At 42.2% G+C, this 25,706-nt stretch overlaps 1 protein-coding gene across 1 annotated transcript in view; it reads right to left on the bottom strand.

The window, feature by feature from the left end:
- The window catches only part of LOC122548242 (proline-rich protein 29-like), a 32,832-nt gene extending 23,074 nt beyond the window's left edge, over positions 1 to 9,758 (bottom strand). The window contains exon 1 of the mRNA XM_087977666.1: positions 9,672 to 9,758. Within this exon, the coding sequence (XP_087833792.1) occupies positions 9,672 to 9,711 (40 nt within the window). The 5' untranslated portion in view covers positions 9,712 to 9,758. The remainder of the gene's footprint in view (positions 1 to 9,671) is intronic.
- Positions 9,759 to 25,706: the final 15,948 nt, after the last annotated feature.

The raw sequence follows: 25,706 nt of genomic DNA, 5'->3' as shown, positions 1-25,706 counted from the left end.
CTGCATTGATCTGACTCCCATTCCCACTGCATTGATCTGACTCCCATTCCCACGGCAGTGATCTGTGTCCCATTCCCACAGCAGTGATCTGACTCCCATTCCCACCGCATTGATCTGACTCCCATTCCCACCGCAGTGATCTGACTCCCATTCCCACTGCAGTGATCTGTGTCCCATTCCCACTGCATTGATCTGACTCCCATTCCCAAGGCAGTGATCTGTGTCCCATTCCCACCGCAGTGATCTGACTCCCATTCCCACTGCATTGATCTGACTCCCATTCCCACTGCAGTGATCTGTGTCCCATTCCCACTGCAGTGATCTGACTCCCATTCCCACTGCATTGATCTGACTCCCATTCCCACTGCAGTGATCTGTGTCCCATTCCCACCGCATTGATCTGACTCCCATTCCCACTGCATTGATCTGACTCCCATTCCCACGGCATTGATCTGACTCCCATTCCCACTGCAGTGATCTGTGTCCCATTCCCACTGCATTGATCTGACTCCCATTCCCACTGAATTGATCTGACTCCCATTCCCACTGCAGTGATCTGTGTCCCATTCCCACTGCAGTGATCTGACTCCCATTCCCACTGCATTGATCTGACTCCCATTCCCACTGCAGTGATCTGTGTCCCATTCCCACTGCAGTGATCTGACTCCCATTCCCACTGCATTGATCTGACTCCCATTCCCACTGCAGTGATCTGTGTCCCATTCCCACCGCATTGATCTGACTACCATTCCCACTGCAGTGATCTGACTCCCAATCCCAAGGCAGTGATCTGACTCCCATTCCCACTGCAGTGATCTGACTCCCAATCCCAAGGCAGTGATCTGACTCCTATTCCCACTGCAGTGATCTGTGTCCCATTCCCACTGCATTGATCACCCTCTCCCATTCCCTCTGCAGTGATCTCCCTCTCCCATTCCCACTGCAGTGATCGCCCTCTCCCATTCCCTCTGCAGTGATCTCCCTCTCCCATTCCCACTGCAGTGATCTGTGTCCCATTCCCACTGCAGTGATCTCCCTCTCCCATTCCCTCTGCAGTGATCTCCCTCTCCCATTCCCACTGCAGTGATCTGTGTCCCATTCCCACTGCAGTGATCTCCCTCTCCCATTCCCTCTGCAGTGATCTCCCTCTCCCATTCCCACTGCAGTGATCTCCCTCTCCCATTCCCTCTGCAGTGATCTCCCTCTCCCATTCCCACTGCAGTGATCTCCCTCTCCCATTCCCTCTGCAGTGATCTCCCTCTCCCATTCCCACTGCAGTGATCTCCCTCTCCCATTCCCACTGCAGTGATCTCCCTCTCCCATTCCCTCTGCAGTGATCTCCCTCTCCCATTCCCTCTGCAGTGATCTCCCTCTCCCATTCCCACTGCAGTGATCTCCCTCTCCCATTCCCACTGCAGTGATCTCCCTCTCCCATTCCCACTGCAGTGATCTCCCTCTCCCATTCCCACTGCAGTGATCTCCCTCTCCCATTCCCACTGCAGTGATCTCCCTCTCCCATTCCCACTGCAGTGATCTCCCTCTCCCATTCCCTCTGCAGTGATCTCCCTCTCCCATTCCCACTGCAGTGATCTCCCTCTCCCATTCCCTCTGCAGTGATCTCCCTCTCCCATTCCCGGTGCCAGCGCTCGGGTAAGATGTTAAACCAAGTCCAGCTTTGCAAAGGAGTTCTCTGTGGCTGAACGTTTAATCAGCGCTCCCAGATACAGATGTATCTGGCACTATCGTGTCTGTAGAAGCATGGCTGCTCATGTCCCACCCTGTTTCCCTGCATGGCTACTGGTCCAAATAATCGTCAGGGTTGTTTCCATAGTTGCTGACTTGTGAATTATGTTTTAAAGTGGTCAGTCTCACTGAGCATGGGGACAATGGTTGGTCTCATTCTGATTGTGAAGCTGGGTAACTTCCTTTCTGTAACCTCTCCTTTTTGTAAGAGTTTGTAATAATTGATGATCCTGTCCATTCTCTTTCCAGGGAAGTGGAGAAAGGAAATGTATCCTGCTCAATGCTCCAGCCAAAACAGTACTGTTTGAAACAGAGTTTTGAGATTGTGGAAGGTGTCAGAAAACTACCAGCCTTTAGATATGGGGCAGCACGCCAGGGATCAGGTTCAATTAGACTGGGTGTGGCATTCAGGAGCTGTAACAATTTGGGAATCAATGGGTGTCAGGGGACAAACTCTTCGCTGGTTGGAGAGTCACTCTTACCCTTCGGAGTTTACACATTGCTCCGTCCATGGGGGTTTCCTCCTCCAGTCCAAAGATGTGCAGGTTAGGATGGGTTAGCCTTGGGAAATGGAGGGTTACAGCCACGAGGTGGAGATCTTTGGAGGATCAGTGTGAACTTGATGGGCCAAATGGCCTCTTTCCACATTGTAGGGATTCTATGTGTCCGCATACAATATTCTTCTGAGCATGAGGAGGAGGGTGTAGTGTTCTGGATTAATAACCAATACAATCACAAATCATTTTGTTAGCGTGAGCTGAATGGAAACAGACTCTGACATTAATGGCAGCCACACTAACCAGGGCTTGCTAACGTCACTGAGTAAGCATCCCATCTCAATGCATCTCAAGGGCAGAAAATAACAAAGCATTCAATCAATGTTCTAGAAATAGTGTTATAGAGCTGTACAGCACAGAAACAGACCCTTCGGTCCAACCCGTCCATGCTGACCAGATATCCCAACCCAATCTGGTCCCACCTACCAGCACCCGGCCCATATCCCTCCAAACCCTTCCTATTCATATACCCATCCAAATGCCTTTTAAATGTTGCAATTGTACCCACCTCCACCACATCCTCTGGCAGCTCATTGCATTCACACACACCCTCTTGCGTGTAAAAGTTGCCCCTTAGGTCCCTTTTAAATCTCTCCCCTCTCACCCTAAACCTATGACCTCTAGATTTGGACTCCCCCATACTGGGGAAAAGACTTTGCCTATTTATCCTATCCATGCCCCTCATGATTTTATAAACCTCTGTAAGGCCACCCCTCAGCCTCTAATGCTCCAGGGAAAACAGCCCCAGCCTGTTCAGCCTCTCCCTGTAGCTCAAATCCTCCAACCCTGGCAACATCCTTGTAAATCTTTCCTGAACCCTTTCAAGTTTCATGGCACCTTTCCTATAACAGGGAGACCAGAACTGAACGCACTATTCCAAAAGTGGCTGAGCCAATGTCCTGTACAGCCCCAACATGACCCCCCAACTGCTATATACAACACATTGGCCAAGAAAGGCAAGCATACTGAACACATTCGTCACTATTAGGAGATAGTAAGGACTGCAAATGCTAGAAGTCAGGATTGATTTTGTTTTGGAGAGCTGGAAAAGCACAGCAGGTCAGAAAGCATTGGAGGAGCAGGAGAGTCTGGATTCTGCATTCCTGTTTACCTGGGACTCCACTTTCTTGATCCAGTTCAGTATTTTCAAAGCTTGACGATGGGAGTAACAAGATCAAAAACTTCCTCCACTTTCAAACTCCCATTTAAGGATGGCCTTCTAATGTCTAACATTGCTGTATATTGCCACCCTGTTGTACTGGGCCTACACACAATGCTATAAGCAATAGCCATTCACTAGTTTCCTCTAAACTTCGCCTGTCGGACTGATATTTCTATTATTTTCAGGCGTGAAGATATAAATCAAATGACTCACTTGCTAATCTGCTGTTTGAGATTCCCCACAATGACTTTGTCGACTTAATGGGAACATCTCAGTGATTCTGCTACAGGGCAGTACACAATCCAGCCACCTGGTGGAGGTAGTGAGACAGCAATGGCCCAATGATTTCCATCCCCAATGTAGGAAGTTTTTTCACTGAAGTTAAGCCAAAGTTCAGCCAATTTCAGGAAATACTGAAATTGACGAAACACCCATTTAAATTCCTGAAAATCATTCAAAAATTGAAATTAGCTCAGAAATTACCATTTTTAATTTGTGAACGTTAATTGTGAATTGTAGTTGTGAATAGTAATTAGGGGCAGCACTGTAGCTCAGGGGTTAGCTCTGCTGCCTCCCAGCAACAGCGACCCTGGTTCGATCCCAGCCTCGGGTGACTGTCTGTGTGGAGTTTGCACCTTCTCCCCCCTATCTGCATGGGTTTCCTTCCACAGTCCAAAGACGTGCAGGCCAGGTGACTTGGCCATGCTAAATTGCCCACAATGTTAGGTGGATTAGTCAGAGCGAAGTGTAGGGGGGGTGGGCTACTCTTCAGAGGGTTGGTATGGACTTGTAGGGCCAAAGGGCCTGTTTCCACACTGTAGGGAATCTAATCAAAGAAAGTGCTGTGGAAAACAGATGGAGATATTTTTAATGATTATCTTTTTCCTGAGAATTGCTGACCATTGTAGTCACTCTTTGGAGCCTGACAGTTTGAAAGAGTCCATCTGGTTGTTAGAAATCAAGGGGTCATGGCTGAGATTTGAAATCATAGATGAAATAAAGCTGTCTGATCGAGGTAACTTAGCTTTCTCGATGAGGGGCTTATGCCCAAAACATCGACTCTCCTGCGCCTCAGATGTTGCCTGACCTGCTGCGCTTTTCCAGCGCCACACTCTCAGCCGTAACACTCCAGCATCTGCAGGCCTCACTTCCTGTGTAACTCAGCTTTATCCAATTTCAACGAAACAAAATACAAGAGGTTTCCGTTTGTATTGGAGATGTTCGCACATTCCCAGAGGAATTTGGAGAAACTTATTTCAGGATTAAAATGCCCTGTCCATTGAACAGTTACAAGATTTAGTGAGACACTTGGGTTATAACTTTGCCCAAAATTCAGAAAACCAAAATTTGAAAAGGGATGCTTAATACTTTACAAGAGGAAACTGGCAGTGATGAAATGGATAGGCAGGTGGTAGAGGGGTTTAAGATGAAGCAGCAGAACTTGGAATATCAAGAAAAGAAGGAAACATAGAAACATAGAAGATGACCACATTTCTCCAGCTCAAGACAAGCAAGTCTGTATCATACTGAGCGATGTTTTTCACCCCCGCCCAGGCCCAGCCAAACTCAACTTCTGGGAAAAGACATGACATTGCCCTCAGAGAGTGTTGTGAGTGCCAAGATGCTGGTAAAAGGATTGAAGGAGATACATGCCTTTACCAGCTGCATGTGGAGTGTCCACAGCACTGACCATGGGAGCCATCAGCATTCTGCCATTGGATGTGGTCTACGTGTTTGTTGACAATGAACACAGGCCCTGATGATGTGGCCACACAGTCAGGCCAGCTCAGCCACCTACAGCCTGAGGTGTTACTGCAAACAGAAAACCCGCTGGACTGGTTATCCAAACATCGCAGGGGGCTGGGAGGGAGGAGCGCACACACAGCAGTCATAGAGACAGCCCAGAAAGCCAACGCTATGGTAACAGCAGGAACTCAGTGTGCTCACACTCACTCAGAGGCTGAAGCAGACACAGAACCTTCAGGGATGTTTCACTGGAATCGAGTTGATGTCATGGGGAGGCAGGAGCAGTGTAGGAGGTGACTCCTGGCTGTGGTAGGCCTGGAGTGTGGATGACAAAAGGTACCCTTTCGATCGTGTCCTATGTCTGTCTCCTGAGGATGTCATTGAGATTTCTCGCTGTGGCACATCGGAACTAGCGATCGATGAGTTGAGCATCGTATACTGTTCTTATGAGGGCACTTTATCTGTAGATATCCATTGCATTCCTCCTCATCTGAGCAGAGACTTCTGCTGTCTTCCAAAGAAACACCAAGCCAACACACCAGGACATCCCATCACATCAGGCAGTGGGACCCTGTGTGAGGACTTCTCTGGCTATGTCGAGGGCATCTTGAATCCCATTGTACAGGAGACCCCCAGTTTCTGTCACAACACTACAGATTTCTTACAGAAACTCAGCACCCACGGACCAGTCGAACCGGGAACATTCCTTGTCACAATGGATGTTTCCGCACTCTACACCAGCATCCCCCACAATGATGGCATCACGGCAACAGCCTCAGTACTCAACACCAACAACTGCCAGTCTCCAAACACCATCCTCCAACTTAGCTGCTTCATGCTCGACCACAGCATTTTCGCCTTCGACAACCAGGTCTCCATCCAGACACACGGAATGGCCATGAGGACCACATTTTCACCCCACTATGGCAACATCTTCACTGCACAAGAGCTTCAACCAACACTCTACCCCAGACACATCCCCTCGTCAGAACCGAAAGGTGAAGCAGCACTTTCCCTGCACTCCCCACGATCTAGTCTCCTGCATTCGCTGCTCTCAATGTGGTCTCCTCTATACTGGGGAAACGAAGCATAGGCTGGGTGACCCCCTTCACAGAACATCTCCGTTCTGCCCACAAAAAATAACCCTGAGCTTCCAGTTACCTACTAACCCCCCACCGTGTTCCCTGGCCAATATCTCTGTCTCGGGCTTGCTGCAGTGCTCCAGTGAATCTCAGCGCAAGCTGAAGATCAGCATCTCATTTTCACCTTGGGAACGCGACCAGCCATCTGGATTTAACATGGAGTTTGAGAGTTCTGCAGCTCTGAGGAGCCTTCTCCCATGTCCTGGCCACAGCCCCCACACACCAGGCCTTGGTGTCACATGGTCTGCTATTACAGACAGCCCATTGTTAGCCTCAAATAGACCCTATTAGTAGCTACTCATTCTCCCGGGCTGATTGTTATCCACTCCTCTGTCTGACCAATTGTTCTTGCCTCTCTTCAGGCTCTAACTCCACCTGTCGATTACTCCTGACCTTCCCCATCTGCTGAATAAAAACCAACAGTTTCCCAGCTACAGGTGCAGCCAGACCTGCTGAGCTTTTCCAGCAGTTTCAGTTTTGACCCAAAAGTATCTGTTTAACTATTAACATCCATTATCTGTGCTTCACAAGTGACCTCGTGACTGAATTGTGTCTCTTTTAATTTCTGACTTTTTTTTGGACTTACTCCTCATTGCTAATCTGTTCGTATGTGTGTTGTGTTTGTATTTCTTCTGCATTTAGTAACTTATAACCTCATTGTTTTCATTAACTCAAGAATGCTTCATTGTTGAACATCAATTCACTTCATCAATGAACATCAATGAAATAAGGGGGGAGGGGGGGGCAGATGAATAAAAGGGAGCCAGTTCACCCCCTCCTCAACCGGCAGCTTGACAATTTTGGGAATCTCAATAACCTGGGGGCCTCACCCAGAATCTGGCCCTAACAATAGGAGGAAGGAGTCACCTATAATCTACAATATACCAGTGGCCTTATGGAACTGAACTGTTGTTAATCTGTACAAAGGGAATTGGAACATAAACAAAGATCAAAGGAAAACATTTGGACAGAAGAAATGAATCATTTCTGTCCTAAAGTTCCATCTAGCCGTGTTGGAACTGTGGAAGAGGTCCTGCCAAATCTCCATCAGTTACATTTCTGTCAGTGTTGAGGAATACTGGACCCGAGACTTTAGGAAACATCCTACCTGATGGCACAAGCATCCCCATGGAAACCTGAAAGGTTGGTGATGGGAAGGGTTGAGTATTTTAGGGTCAGGTGATGGCCTACTGGTGTTTATCTAGTGAGCCAGGTAATATTCCAGGGACCCAGGTTCAAATCCCACCTCTGCACATGGTGGGATTTGAATTCAATAAAAATCTAATAATGATCGTCAATTGATTGGGAAACCCATCTGGTTCACTAATGTCCTTTAGGGAAGGAAACTGCCACCCTTACCCGGTCTTGTGACTCCAGACCACAGCGATGTGGATGACTCTGAACTGCCCTCTGGCATGGGCTATAAATGCTGGTCAAGAGTGTGCTGCTGGAAAAGCACAGCCGGTCAGGCAGCATCCGAGGAGCAGGAATGATGAAGGGCTCTGGCCCGAAACGTCAATTTTCCTGCTCATCGGATGCTGCCTGACCGGCTGTGATTTTCCAGCAACACATTCTCAACTCTGATCTCCAACATCTGCAGTCCTCACTGACTCCATAAATGCTAGTCTATCCAGCAACACTTCATCCCATCAATGAACATGTTTTTAAAAAAAGGGAGCTGTTGATATTCGAAGTGGAAATGTTGATGCATTTGATGATTCCGACGCATGGTCTGTAAGCTACATCTGGGTGCAGGATGTGAAGCACACCATGGAGTGGGCAGAGCAATGGAACTGACAACACCAAATAGAGGCAGGAGGCACACTTTCCTCCCCACTGCTGGATTTCCAACCTTGACAGGGTTACTGTTAAAGGGTGAAGGTTAAAGGGTACTGAACGCTGCCTCCAGGAGGGAGATACCAAACAGACTGGCAGGAGGCTGGAAGAACACAGCAGTGTCAGGAGGTGGAGAAAGCAATGTTTCAGGTGTAACCCTTCCTCAGGAGGGCAAGATTCGTCCCTGGGCTGAGTGGCCTCCTTCGACCCACTGACTAGCCACAATTACCTTGAATGGGAGGCTCTGCCTGGTTGGGGACTTGAGGAGAATATGTCATTAAAAATAGTGATCACACAACAGGGGGAGGGGGGGGGGGGGGGGGGGGCGGGGGCACGAGGAAATAGCCAAGGAGTCTGTCGTAATGAAAACAATTAATCCCACTGCTGTTTGTGGGATCTTGCTGTGCTCAAGCCAGCCACCATGTTTGCAAAGAATTACAAAAGTGCCCACACTTGAAAAATGCATTGCGTTTTGAGATATTTTGAATCTTTGAAAGCTGCTATGGAAACGCATATTTCTTTATATTTAAACATCCAATATCCTACCCGCCCCCGCAACCCAAATTCTCTTAGGAGCATTGACCCTCAAAAAACCTTTCACAAATTTTTCATGGGTGTCAGGATTAAGTCCAGCATGTGTGGCCCATCCCTAATTGCCCCAGAACTGAGTGGCTTCTTATCTTATCTTATTGGTGGTTCCAGCTCCAGCACCTTGCATTAGGCTCGAGCAGGGCTATTTCCCTCAGAAATGTTTCCCTCCCCAAAGGGTATTAGTCAACCAGATTCCAGTGGCCAATGATGTGGCCAACGTGACGTTTCAGAGTTATTGATTTAATTTGAATTCTACCAGCCACCATGTTGGGGTCTGAAACCATCTGCCCAGAACATTCATGTAGCTCTCTGGATCCATAATCCAGTGACGTTAGCACAGTGTCACCACTTCCAGTTAGTGTACAAAACCACAAGAGAGAAAGTGAGGACTGCAGATACTGGAGATTAGAGTTGAGATTGTGGTGCTGGAAAAACGCAGCATGACAGGCAGCATCTGAGGAGCAGGAAAATCGATGTTTCGGGCATAAGCTCTTCATCAGGAATGTGAATGATCAAGTGTCAATCAAGGGATGGATATTGGTTTGGACATTGGAAGAATTCCTATCTTCCATTTGTACTAGAGGATCACTTCTCTCCCAACTAGTTTGGTAGATCTGTCATTGCTTTAACATCTCAACAAAAAGCAGCACCTCTGACAATGCAGAACGCCCTCATCACTCTGCTGCAGTGTCAGCTGTCACTTTGTGTTCAAATCGTAGTTGGCCTTTAATGTTCCGACTCAGAGGTAAGTGTGTGACCTCTGAGAAAGCCCCAGCTCATGACATTATTGTGAGGAACTATCCACTAGCATGGAGAAGCTAACAGCTGAACAGTGATAGTTTCAAATGGCACTCCTCACTCACAGCACAGCCCAGCCCTGACAGCGTCACTAACCTGTTGAAATATCCACAGTTTGCGAGGGTCTTGTTTCCATGTTTGAGGATAAAAGACATTGTTCTCTGCAAAGTACATGCTTCTCAACTAGAGACTGCCTGCTCTGAACTGGGGAGTGCAGCGGTGATCCAGCTCACTGGTAAACAGTTTGAGAAACCATACAGCTGGTTGCCTTGGGAACCAGCTATAAACAGAGAGGTACTCAAGACAAACATGGCACTCACGGTAAATAATTATTGACGTTAAAATTTTGATTGATTGGGAGACACAATGCAGAACACAAGGGTTGTGTGCAGTTCTTGTAAGTGATCTGATAGCACAGTGTTTGATCTTTGTGGTTATACAATGATTAATTGGTGTTTTCTGTGAGTTAGATTCCACAGTGTGGTTCTCACCCTGATACACTCAGGCCTTGGTCCAGATCTTCCAATCGGAAATCATCAGAAGTCATGAGAATGTCCCGGTGCACTAATGACCCAGCAGAAATTCTGGGGAAATTGAAACTCCCAGAAGTCCCCGATTCCAAGTTAGTGTCAGACACTTTGGAGGAATAGTTCAAGGAACTACAATCTAACTCATGGCTAACTATAAAACTGGCCACACACCTTTCCCCTGCCCCACCCCATCCCACCACCCAATTACCACTGTCCCCAACCTTTCACATTATTTAACAATCTTCCTCCTAACCCAAACCCTGAATGGGTTAGTGGGACCCTTGCCCCTGAATACTCGAAATCCCCTCCACCCAGAAAACCACTTCCCCCCACATTTGGCACCCGAACCCCTGTCCTGACCCCTTCCTCTCTCTGACCGCATTTCCAAACAGTTGTTATGGCAGCCCCTGTCAGTGCTGAAAGTAGCTGTGACCCTGAAGTGAATCACTCTGGAATGTTGACAGCTCCTGCAATGAATCCACTGCTTTGATGATTCTAAAACTTTGTGTTACACTAAAGAAAATGGTCAAAGTGTCCCGCCTTGTTCTGCACGAACAACTTCAGCAAAAGGGAAAATAGATCTAATAAGGGAACTGTTGCTAAGCAACTCATTTACCTAAAGACCAATTACATTGGAGACAGGTTGTATGATTAGGTTTAAGAGCACCTTTCAAGGTCATTAATGGATTGGTTCTCACGTAATGAGTCTTGTGTTGTCCTGACAAAACAAACAATGCTCATACAGCATGATATAAATAAACTAGGGAAGCACCAGTACACGGTACTGGTAATCTGAAGTGTTAGGTGGACAGGAAACGGGAGAGAGTATTAATGTTGAAGACAACACAGCAGTGATGCAGAGATGCAACTTATGGCAGTTGTGTGATATTAAGTTAGACATAGTGTCCTTTCACATTTTGAGCTCTTTGGATATTCAGAAATCCTGAGCCAAAAAGGCAGTACCCAGAGGTAGAAGCTGCTGACCCTAAACTCCTTTGGGAAACCAGGTTGTATTATTTGCTTGTTATTCAATATTTCTTTTCCCAGAATGGTCGGCACAATTTTAAAGTGCTGTGCAAATTCTGGACAATGTTCAGGCTCTGGCTGAGAGGTGGCACATAACACTGACCCAATACATGTACCAGGCAATGAATCTCCCCATCGCCACCTGGCAAACAGTGGCATTAGCATGACTGAATCTCCTACTAACATCAGCTGGCAGCTCACTATGGACCAGAAAGAGACCTGTATCAAGCAACAACACGTCACGAGGCTTGGGATTCTCCTGACTTCCCAAAGCCCGTCCATTATCCACAAGCAACGAGGAAGCAGTGTGATGGAATATTCCTGATGTACCTGGAAGAGTGAAATGACAAACTGTTCAAGAGGCTTCATTCCATACACTACAAAGCAGAATCATTTGATGGACACTGAGCCCATTCTCCCTGTATAACCCAGAGAGTGAGGGTCTGTCTGTCCCACTGAGCCCATTCCCCCCGTATAACCCAGAGAGTGAGGGTCTGTGTGTCCCACTGAGCCCATTCCCCCCTGTATAATCCAGAGAGTGAGAGTCTGTGGGTCCCACTGAGCCCATTCCCCCCTGTATAACCCAGAGAGTGAGGGTCTGTCTGTCCCACTGAGCCCATTCCCCCCTGTATAATCCAGAGAGTGAGGGTCTGTGTGTCCCACTGAGCCCATTCCCCCCTGTATAATCCAGAGAGTGAGAGTCTGTGGGTCCCACTGAGCCCATTCCCCCCTGTATAACCCAGAGAGTGAGAGTCTGTGGGTCCCACTGAGCCCATTCCCCCCTGTATAACCCAGAGAGTGAGGGTCTGTCTGTCCCACTGAGCCCATTCCCCCCGTATAACCCAGAGAGTGAGAGTCTGTGGGTCCCACTGAGCCCATTCCCCCCTGTATAACCCAGAGAGTGAGGGTCTGTCTGTCCCACTGAGCCCATTCCCCCCGTATAACCCAGAGAGTGAGGGTCTGTGTGTCGCACTGAGCCCATTCCCCCTGTATAACTCAGAGAGTGAGGGTCTGTATGTCCCACTGAGCCCATTCCCCCCTGTATAACCCAGAGAGTGAGGGTCTGTCTGTCCCACTGAGCCCATTCCCCCCTGTATAATCCAGAGAGTGAGGGTCTGTCTGTCCCACTGAGCCCATTCCCCCCTGTATAATCCAGAGAGTGAGGGTCTGTCTGTCCCACTGAGCCCATTCCCCCCGTATAACCCAGAGAGTGAGGGTCTGTGTGTCCCACTGAGCCCATCCCCCCTGTATAATCCAGAGAGTGAGGGTCTGTGTGTCCCACTGAGCCCATTCCCCCTGTATAACCCAGAGAGTGAGAGTCTGTGGGTCCCACTGAGCCCATTCCCCCCTGTATAACCCAGAGAGTGAGGGTCTGTCTGTCCCACTGAGCCCATTCCCCCCGTATAACCCAGAGAGTGAGGGTCTGTGTGTCCCACTGAGCCCATTCCCCCTGTATAACTCAGAGAGTGAGGGTCTGTATGTCCCACTGAGCCCATTCCCCCCTGTATAACCCAGAGAGTGAGGGTCTGTGTGTCGCACTGAGCCCATTCCCCCCTGTATAACCCAGAGAGTGAGGGCCTGTGTGTCCCACTGAGCCCATTCCCCCCTGTATACCCAGAGAGTGAGAGTCTGTATGTCCAACTGAACCCCTTCCTCCCTGTATAACCCAGAGAGTGAGGGTCTGTATGTGCCATAATCTTCTGTATTCACTCCCTCCCTCACTCACACCTACCATAACCATGTTTAGCACATACAAGGTGCAATCTAAAAACCCATCAGTCCTTCTAAACCCGTGACCTCTGCTCCCTCTAATTTCAACAACAGCAGATACATTGGTTCATCATCAGCTGCGAGGTTTCCCTCCAGGTCCCTCAGCCCCCTGGGGCCATGTCAGTGTCTGATCCTCCCTGGCGGCAGCGTCGGGCATTCCTGCAGTGGGTCAGGATGGCAGCTCAACAGCACCTGCTCTGGGCATTGGCAGCTCCACTGTCCTTGTAGCCAATACACTGAATCTCTGGGCAAAAAAAAGAGTCATTGTAATTTCTCAACATATTAAAACTCGTTAAGCACTTCCTCTTTTTGAAAGTTATTGTGGAAGGTCTAACAACCTGGTATTGAAACAGTAACTAAGGGGAAAAATCAGCTGACGTTCACCTTATGTGATTTGTCCTTCATGTAAATGATGTGAGGCAGAGTGCAGTCTAATTTGTTTGAACTGTTTTGGAAAGAGAAATGCAAATAATACAAGGACATTTTGTGGCTGAATGAACATTCAACCACTTCCTGAAACATCAATTCACATTGAATTGCAACCACAAAGTCACATTTAAACATACCTCGCAGTGAGCTTTCACATTCCGGACAAAGAGCTCATGCCCGAACGTCGATTCTCCTGCTCCTCGGATGCTCCCTGACCTGCTGTGCTTTCCCAGCCCCACATTTCTTGACTCATCCCTCTCAGTGTTAACACTTAGGTAACCTACTCCTCATTCTCAATCAAATGGCAGAGCGAATTTCGAGTCCTATTCCTCAGTTTAGAACCACAGGTTCTGGAGATTCTAGAATCCACCTCAGAATAACAAACTAATTCAAAGTCTGAAGATTAAAGGCAAGTGATTTGCTTCAGGAACGATCGGAGGCCGAAGTGTTTAACAACAGCTGGGGCACACTCCAAACGGGCCACTGCCATCAGAGTAACATGACCTAATCAGACCCTTAAAGTAACAGAGCTGAAAATGTGTTGCTGGAATAGCGCAGCAGGTCATGCAGCATCGAAGAAGCAGGAGAATCGATGTTTCAGGCATAAACATTCCTGAAGATGGGCTCATGCCCGAAACATCAATTCTCCTGCTCCTTGGATGCTGGCAAATACATTAATATCAACACTCACCGGCAAATACACTAATATCAGCACTCTCAGGCAAAAATACTAATATCAACACACACCGGCAAACATACTAATATCAACACACACCGACAAATATACTAATATCAACACACACCGGCAAAAATACTAATATCAACACACACCGGCAAACATACTAATATCAACACACACCGACAAATATACTAATATCAACACACACCGACAAATATACTAATATCAACACACCCCGGCAAATATACTAATATCAACACACACCGGCAAATATACTAATATCAACACACACCGGCAAATATACTAATATTAACACACCCCGGCAAATATACTAATATCAACACTCACCGGCAAATATACTAATATCAATACACACCGGCTAATATACTAATATCAACACCCACCGGCAAATATAATATTATCAACACACACCGGCAAATATACTAATATCAGCACACACTGGCAAATATACTAATATCAACACACACCGACAAATATACTAATATCAACACACAATGGCAAATATACTAATAACAGCACTCACCGGCAAATATACTAATATCAACACACACCGGCAAATATACTAATATCAACACTCACCGGCAAACATACTAATATCAACATTCACCGGCAAATATACTATTATCAACACAAACCAACAAATATACTATTATCAACACACACCGGCAAATATACCAATATCAACCTTCACTGGCAAATACACTAATATCAACACACACCGGGAAATATACTAATATCAACACTCACCGGCAAACATACTAATATCAACACTCACCGGCAAATATACTAATATCAACACACACCGGCAAATATACCAATATCAACACTCACCGGCAAATATACTAATATCAACACACACCGACAAATATACTAATATCAACACTCACCGGCAAATACACTAATATCAACACACACCGACAAATATAATAATATCAACACACACCGACAAATATACTAATATCAACACACACCGGCAAATATACTATTATCAACACACACCAACAAATATACTAATATCAACACACACCGACAAATATACTAATATCAACACTCACCGGCAAATATACTATTATCAACACACACCAACAAATATACTAATATCAACACACACCGGCAAATATACTATTATCAACACACACCGGCAAATACACTAATATCAACACACACCGGGAAATATACTAATATCAACACTCACCGGCAAATATACTAATATCAACACACACCGGCAAATATACCAATATCAACACTCACCGGCAAATATACTAATATCAACACACACCAGCAAATATACTAATATCAACACACACCGACAAATATAAGCAAAACAACACACACCGGCAAATATACTAATATCAACACACACCGGCAAATATACTAATATCAACACACACAGGCAAATATACTAATATCAACACACACAGGCAAATATACTAATATCAACACTCACCGGCAAATAAACTAATATCAGCACACACCGGCAAATATACTAATATCAACAATCACCGGCAAATATACTAATATCAACACACACCGGCAAATATACTAATATCAGCACACACCGGCAAATATACTAATATCAACACTCACCAGCAAATATACTAATATCAGCACACACCGACAAATATAATAATATCAACACACACCGGCAAATATACTAATATCAGCACACACCGGCAAATATACTAATATCAACACACACCGGCAAATATATTAATATCAACACACACCGGCAAATATACTAATATCAGCACACACCGGCAAATATACTAATATCAACACACACCGGCAAATATATTAATATCAACACACACCGGCAAATATACTAATATCAGCACACACCGGCAAATATACTAATATCAACACAAACCGGCAAATATATTAATATCAACACACACCGGCAAATATACTAATATCAGCACACACCGGCAAATATACTAATATCAACACACACCGGCAAATATATTAATATCAACAATCACCGGCAAATCCACTAATATCAGCACACACCGGCAAATATACTAATATCACCACACTCCGGCAAATATACTAATATCAACACACACCGGCAAATATATTAATATCAACAATCACCGGCAATTATACTAATATCACCACACTCCGGCAAATCCACTAATATCAGCACACACCGGCAAATATACTAATATCAGCACACACCGGCAAATCCACTAATATCAGCACACACCGGCAAATATATTAATATCAACAATCACCGGCAAATATACTAATATCAGCACACACCGACAAATATAATAATATCAACACACTCCGGCAAATCCACTAATATCAGCACACACCGACAAATATAATAATATCAACACACTCCGGCAAATCCACTAATATCAGCACACACTGACAAATATACTAATATCAGCACACACCGGCAAATATACTAATATCAACACTGACCGACAAATATACTAATATCAACACTCACCGGCAAATATACTAATATTAACACACACCGGCAAATATAATAATATCAACACACACCGGCAAATATACTAATATCAACACACATCAACAAATATACTAATATCAGCACACACTGGCAAATATACTATTATCAACAAACACCAACAAATGTACTAATATCAGCACACACAGGCAAATATACTAATATCAACGCACACCGGCAAATATACTATTATCAACCTTCACTGGCAAATATAATAATATCAACACACAAGGGCAAATATACCAATATCAACACTCACCGGCAAATATACTAATATCAACACACACCGGCAAATATACCAATATCAACCTTCACTGGCAAATATAATAATATCAACACACAAGGGCAAATATACCAATATCAACACTCACCGGCAAATATACTAATATCAACACACACCGACAAATTTCCTAATGTCAACACTCACCGGCAAATATAATCAAAACAACACACACCGGCAAATATAGTAATATCAACACACATAGACAAATATACTAATATCAACGCACACCGGCAAATATACCAATATCAACCTTTACTGGCAAATATAATAATATCAACACACACGGGCAAATATACCAATATCAACACTCACCGGCAAAAATACTATTATCAACACACACCGGCAAATATACCAATATCAACCTTTACTGGCAAATATAATAATATCAACACACACGGGCAAATATACCAATATCAACACTCACCGGCAAATATACTAATATCAACACACACTGGCAAATATACTAATATCAACACACACAGGCAAATATACTAATATCAGCACTCACCGGCAAGTATACTAATATCAACACACACCGGGAAATATACGAATATCAACACTCACCGGCAAATCCACTAATATCAGCACACACGACAAATATAATAATATCAACACACACCGGAAAATATACTAATATCAACACTCAATGACAAATATACTAATATCAACACACACCAGCAAATATACTAATATCAACACACACCGGCAAATATACTAATATCAACTCTCACCGGCAAATGCACTAATATCAGCAGTCACCGGCAAAAATAATAATATCAACACACACCGGCAAATATACTATTATCAACACACACCGGCAAATATACCAATATCAACCTTTACTGGCAAATATAATAATATCAACACACACGGGCAAATATACCAATATCAACACTCACCGGCAAATATACTAATATCAACGCACACCGACAAATATACTAATATCAACACACACCGGGAAATATACTAATATCAACACTCACCGGCAAATCCACTAATATCAGCACACACGACAAATATAATAATATCAACACACACCGGCAAGTATACTAATATCAACACTCACCGGCAAATATACTAATATCAACACACACCGGCAAATATACTAATATCAACTCTCACCGGCAAATGCACTAATATCAGCAGTCAACGGCAAAAATAATAATATCAACACACACCGACAAATATACTAATATCAGCAATCACCGGAAAATATACTAATATCAACACTCACCGGCAAACATATGAATATCAACACTCACCGGCAAATATACTAATATCAACACTCACCGGCAAATATATGAATATCAACACTCACCGCCAAATATACTAATATCAACACACACCGGCTATTATACTAATATCAACGCACACCGGCAAATATACTAATATCAGCAGTCACCGGCAAAAATAATAATATCAACAGACACCGACAAATATACTAATATCAGCAATCACCGGAAAATATACTAATATCAACACTCACCGGCAAATATACGAATATCAACACTCACCAGCAAATATACTAATATCAACACACACCAGCAAATATACTAATATTAACACACACCGGCAAACATAATCAAAACAACACACACCGGCAAATATAGTAATATCAACACACACCGACAAATATACTAATATCAACACACACCGGCAAATATACTATTATCAACAAACACCAACAAATGTACTAATATCAGCACACACAGGCAAATATACTAATATCAACACTCACCGGCAAATATACTAATATCAACACTCACCGGCAAATATACTAATATCAACACTCACCGGCAAATATACTAATGTCAACACACACCGACAAATATAATCAAAACAACACAAACCGGCAAATATAGTAATATCAACATACACAGGCAAATATACTAATATCAACACACACCGGCAAATATACTAATATCAACACACACCGGAAAATATACTCATTCAAACACACACCAGCAAATATACTAATATCAACACACACCGGCAAATATACTAATATCAACTCTCACCGGCAAATGCACTAATATCAACACACACCGGCAAATATACTAATATCAACTCTCACCGGCAAATATACTAATATCAACACACACCAGCAAATATACTAATATCAACACACACCGACAAATATACGAATATCAACACTCAACGGCAAAACTACTAATATCAACACACACCAGCAAATATACTAATATTAACACACACCGGCAAATATAGTAATATCAACACACATAGACAAATATACTAATATCAGCACACACTGGCAAATATACTATTATCAACAAACACCAACAAATGTACTAATATCAGCACACACAGGCAAATATACTAATATCAACACACACCGGCAAATATACTATTATCAACACACACCGGCAAATATACCAATATCAACCTTCACTGGCAAATATAATAATATCAACACACAAGGGCAAATATACCAATATCAACACTCACCGGCAAATATACCAATATCAACACACACCGACAAATATACTAATATTAACACACACCGACAAATATAATCAAAACAACACAAACCGGCAAATATAGTAATATCAACACACACCGGAAAATATACTCATTCAAACACACACCAGCAAATATACTAATATCAACACACACCGGCAAATATACTAATATCAACTCTCACCGGCAAATGCACTAATATCAGCAGTCACCGGCAAAAATAATAATATCAACACACACCGACAAATATACTAATATCAGCAATCACCGGAAAATATACTAATATCAACACTCACCGGCAAACATATGAATATCAACACTCACCGGCAAATATACTAATATCAACACTCACCGGCAAATGTACGAATATCAACACTCACCGCCAAATATACTAATATCAACACACACCGACAAATATACTAATATCAACACTCACCGGCAAATATACTAATATCAACACACACCAGCAAATATACTAATATCAGCACACACCGGCTATTATACTAATATCAACGCACACCGGCAAATGCACTAATATCAGCAGTCACCGGCAAAAATAATAATATCAACACACACCGACAAATATACTAATATCAGCAATCACCGGAAAATATACTAATATCAACACTCACCGGCAAATATACGAATATCAACACTCACCAGCAAATATACTAATATCAACACACACCAGCAAATATACTAATATTAACACACACCGGCAATCATAATCAAAACAACACAAACCGGCAAATATACTAATATCAACACACATAGACAAATATACTAATATCAACGCACACCGGCAAATATACCAATATCAACACACACCGGAAAATATACTCATTCAAACACACACCGGCAAGTATACTAAGACCAACACACACCGACAAATATACTAATATCAACACACACCGGCAAATATACTGATATCAGCACTCACCGGCAAATACACTGATACCAACACACACCGGCAAACATAATAATATCAACACACACCGGCAAATTTACTAATACCAACACACACCGACAAATATACTAATATCAACACTCACCGGCAAATGTACTAATATCAGCACACACCAACAAATATACTAATATCAGCACACACCGACAAATATACGAATATCAACACTCACCGGCAAATGTACTAATATCAGCACACACCGGCAAATATACTATTATCAACACTCACCGGCAAATATGCTATTATCAACACACACCGGCAAATATACCAATATCAACCTTCACTGGCAAATATAATAATATCAACACACACGGGCAAATATACCAATATAAACACTCACCGGCAAAAATACTAATATCAACACACACCGACAAATATACTAATATCAACACTCACCGGCAAATATACTAATATCAACACACCCCAGCAAATATACTAATATCAACACACACCGGCAAATATACTAATATCAACTCTCACCGGAAAATGCACTAATATCAACACACACCGACAAATATACTAATATCAGCAATCACCGGAAAATATACTAATATTAACACACACCGGCAAATATACGAATATCAACACTCAACGGCAAAACTACTAATATCAACACACACCAGCAAATATACTAATATTAACACTCACCGGCAAACATAATCAAAACAACACACACCGGCAAATATAGTAATATCAACACACATAGACAAATATACTAATATCAGCACACACAGGCAAATATACTAATATCAACACACACCGGCAAATATACTATTATCAACACACACCGGCAAATATACCAATATCAACCTTCACTGGCAAATATAATAATATCAACACACAAGGGCAAATATACCAATATCAACACTCACCGGCAAATATACTAATATCAACACACACCGACAAATATACTAATGTCAACACACACCGACAAATATAATCAAAACAACACAAACCGGCAAATATAGCAATATCAACACACATAGACAAATATACTAATATCAACACACACCGGCAAATATACTAATATCAACTCTCACCGGCAAAAATAATAATATCAACACACACCGACAAATATACTAATATCAGCAATCACCGGAAAATATACTAATATCAACACTCACCGGCAAACATATGAATATCAACACTCACCGGCAAATATACTAATATCAACACTCACCGGCAAATATACGAATATCAACTCTCACCGCCAAATATACTAATATCAACACACACCGACAAATATACTAATATCAACACTCACCGGCAAATATACTAATATCAACACACACCAGCAAATATACTAATATCAACACACACCGGCTATTATACTAATATCAACGCACACCGGCAAATGCACTAATATCAGCAGTCACCGGCAAAAATAATAATATCAACACACACCAGCAAATATACTAATATCAGCAATCACCGGAAAATATACTAATATCAACACTCACCGGCAAATATACGAATATCAACACACACCAGCAAATATACTAATATTAACACACACCGGCAAATATAATCAAAACAACACAAACCGGCAAATATAGTAATATCAACACACACCGGAAAATATACTCATTCAAACACACACCGGCAAGTATACTAAGACCAACACACACCGACAAATATACTAATATCAACACACACCGGCAAATATACTGATATCAGCACTCACCGGCAAATACACTGATACCAACACACACCGGCAAATATAATAATATCAACACACACCGGCAAATTTACTAATACCAACACACACCGACAAATATACTAATATCAACACTCACCGGCAAATGTACTAATATCAGCACACACCAACAAATATACTAATATCAGCACACACCGACAAATATACGAATATCAACACTCACCAGCAAATATACTAATATCAACACACACCAGCAAATATACTAATATTAACACACACCGGCAAATATAGTAATATCAACACACATAGACAAATATACTAATATCAACGCACACCGGCAAATATACTAATATCAACACACACCGGAAAATATACTCATTCAAACACACACCGGCAAGTATACTAATACCAACACTCACCGGCAAATATACGAATATCAACACACACCGGCAAATATACTGATATCAGCACTCACCGGCAAATACAGTGATATCAACACACACCGGAAAATATAATAATATCAACACACACCGGCAAATTTACTAATACCAACACACACCGGCAAATATACTAATATCAACACTCACCGGCAAATGTACTAATATCAGCACACACCAACAAATATACTAATATCAGCACACACCGACAAATATACGAATATCAACACTCACCGGCAAATGTACTAATATCAGCACACACCGGCAAATATACTATTATCAACACTCACCGGCAAATATGCTATTATCAACACACACCGGCAAATATACCAATATCAACCTTCACTGGCAAATATAATAATATCAACACACACGGGCAAATATACCAATATCAACACTCACAGGCAAAAAAACTAATATCAACACACACCGACAAATATACTAATATCAACACTCACCGGCAAATATACTAATATCAACACACACCAGCAAATATACTAATATCAACACACACCGGCAAATATACTAATATCAACTCTCACCGGCAAATGCACTAATATCAACACACACCGACAAATATACTAATATCAGCAATCACCGGAAAATATACTAATATCAACACTCACCGGCAAATATACGAATATCAACACTCAACGGCAAAACTACTAATATCAACACACACCAGCAAATATACTAATATTAACACACACCGGCAAACATAATCAAAACAACACACACCGGCAAATATAGTAATATCAACACACACCGGCAAATATACTAATATCAACTCTCACCGGCAAATGCACTAATATCAACACACACCGACAAATATACTAATATCAGCAATCACCGGAAAATATACTAATATCAACACTCACCGGCAAATATACGAATATCAACACTCAACGGCAAAACTACTAATATCAACACACACCAGCAAATATACTAATATTAACACACACCGGCAAATATAGTAATATCAACACACATAGACAAATATACTAATATCAACGCACACCGGCAAATATACTAATATCAGCACACACTGGCAAATATACTATTATCAACAAACACCAACAAATGTACTAATATCAGCACACACAGGCAAATATACTAATATCAACACACACCGGCAAATATACTATTATCAACACACACCGGCAAATATACCAATATCAACCTTCACTGGCAAATATAATAATATCAACACACAAGGGCAAATATACCAATATCAACACTCACCGGCAAATATACTAATATCAACACACACCGACAAATATACTAATGTCAACACACACCGACAAATATAATCAAAACAACACACACCGGCAAATATACTAATATCAACACACACCGACAAATATACTAATATCAACACACACCGACAAATATAATCAAAACAACACACACCGGCAAATATAGTAATATCAACACACACAGGCAAATATACTAATATCAGCACTCACCGGCAAGTATACTAATATCAACACACACCGGGAAATATACTAATATCAACACTCACCGGCAAATCCACTAATATCAGCACACACGACAAATATAATAATATCAACACACACAGGCAAATATACTAATATCAGCACTCACCGGCAAATATACTAATATCAACACACACCGGCAAATATACTAATATCAACACACACAGGCAAATATACTAATATCAGCACTCACCGGCAAATATACTAATATCAACACACACCGGCAAATATACTAATATCAACACACACCGGGAAATATACTAATATCAACACTCACCGGCAAATCCACTAATATCAGCACACACGACAAATATAATAATATCAACACACACAGGCAAATATACTAATATCAGCACTCACCGGCAAATATACTAATATCAACACTCACCGGCAAATATACTAATATCAACACACATCAACGAATATACTAATATCAGCACACACTGGCAAATATACTATTATCAACAAACACCAACAAATGTACTAATATCAGCACACACAGGCAAATATACTAATATCAACACACACCGGCAAATATACTATTATCAACACACACAGGCAAATATACTAATATCAGCACTCACCGGCAAGTATACTAATATCAACACACACCGGCAAATATACTAATATCAACACTCACCGGCAAATCCACTAATATCAGCACACACGACAAATATAATAATATCAACACACACCGACAAATATACTATTATCAACACACACAGGCAAATATACTAATATCAGCACTCACCGGCAAATATACTAATATCAACACACACCGGCAAATATACTAATATCAACACTCACCGGCAAATATACTAATATCAACACACATCAACAAATATACTAATATCAGCACACACTGGCAAATATACTATTATCAACAAACACCAACAAATGTACTAATATCAGCACACACAGGCAAATATACTAATATCAACACACACCGGCAAATATACTAATATCAACACACACAGGCAAATATACTAATATCAGCACTCACCGGCAAGTATACTAATATCAACACATACCGGGAAATATACTAATATCAACACTCACCGGCAAATCCACTAATATCAGCACACACGACAAATATAATAATATCAACACACACCGACAAATATACTAATATCAACACACACAGGCAAATATACTAATATCAGCACTCACCGGCAAATATACTAATATCAACACACACCGGCAAATATACTAATATCAACACTCACCGGCAAATATACTAATATCAACACACATCAACAAATATACTAATATCAGCACACACTGGCAAATATACTATTATCAACAAACACCAACAAATGTACTAATATCAGCACACACAGGCAAATATACTAATATCAACACACACCGGCAAATATACTATTATCAACACACACCGGCAAATATACCAATATCAACCTTCACTGGCAAATATAATAATATCAACACACAAGGGCAAATATACCAATATCAACACTCACCGGCAAATATACTAATATCAACACACACCGACAAATATACTAATGTCAACACACACCGACAAATATAATCAAAACAATACACACCGGCAAATATACTAATATCAACACACACCGGCAAATATACTATTATCAACACACACCGGCAAATATACCAATATCAACCTTCACTGGCAAATATAATAATATCAACACACACGGGCAAATATACCAATATCAACACTCACCGGCAAATATACTAATATCAACACACACCGACAAATATACTAAAATCAGCACTCACCGGCAAGTATACTAATATCAACACACACCGGGAAATATACTAATATCAACACAGACCGGCAAATATACCAATATCAACCTTCACTGGCAAATATAATAATATCAACACACACGGGCAAATATACCAA

The sequence above is a fragment of the Chiloscyllium plagiosum genome, unplaced genomic scaffold, assembly GCF_037043375.1.
Source record: "Chiloscyllium plagiosum isolate Xiang-an unplaced genomic scaffold, Cpla_swu_hap1 HiC_scaffold_32, whole genome shotgun sequence".
NCBI lineage: Eukaryota > Metazoa > Chordata > Chondrichthyes > Orectolobiformes > Hemiscylliidae > Chiloscyllium > Chiloscyllium plagiosum.
Note: the sequence above shows the minus strand (reverse complement) of the source record. Positions and strands in the feature narration are given on the sequence as shown.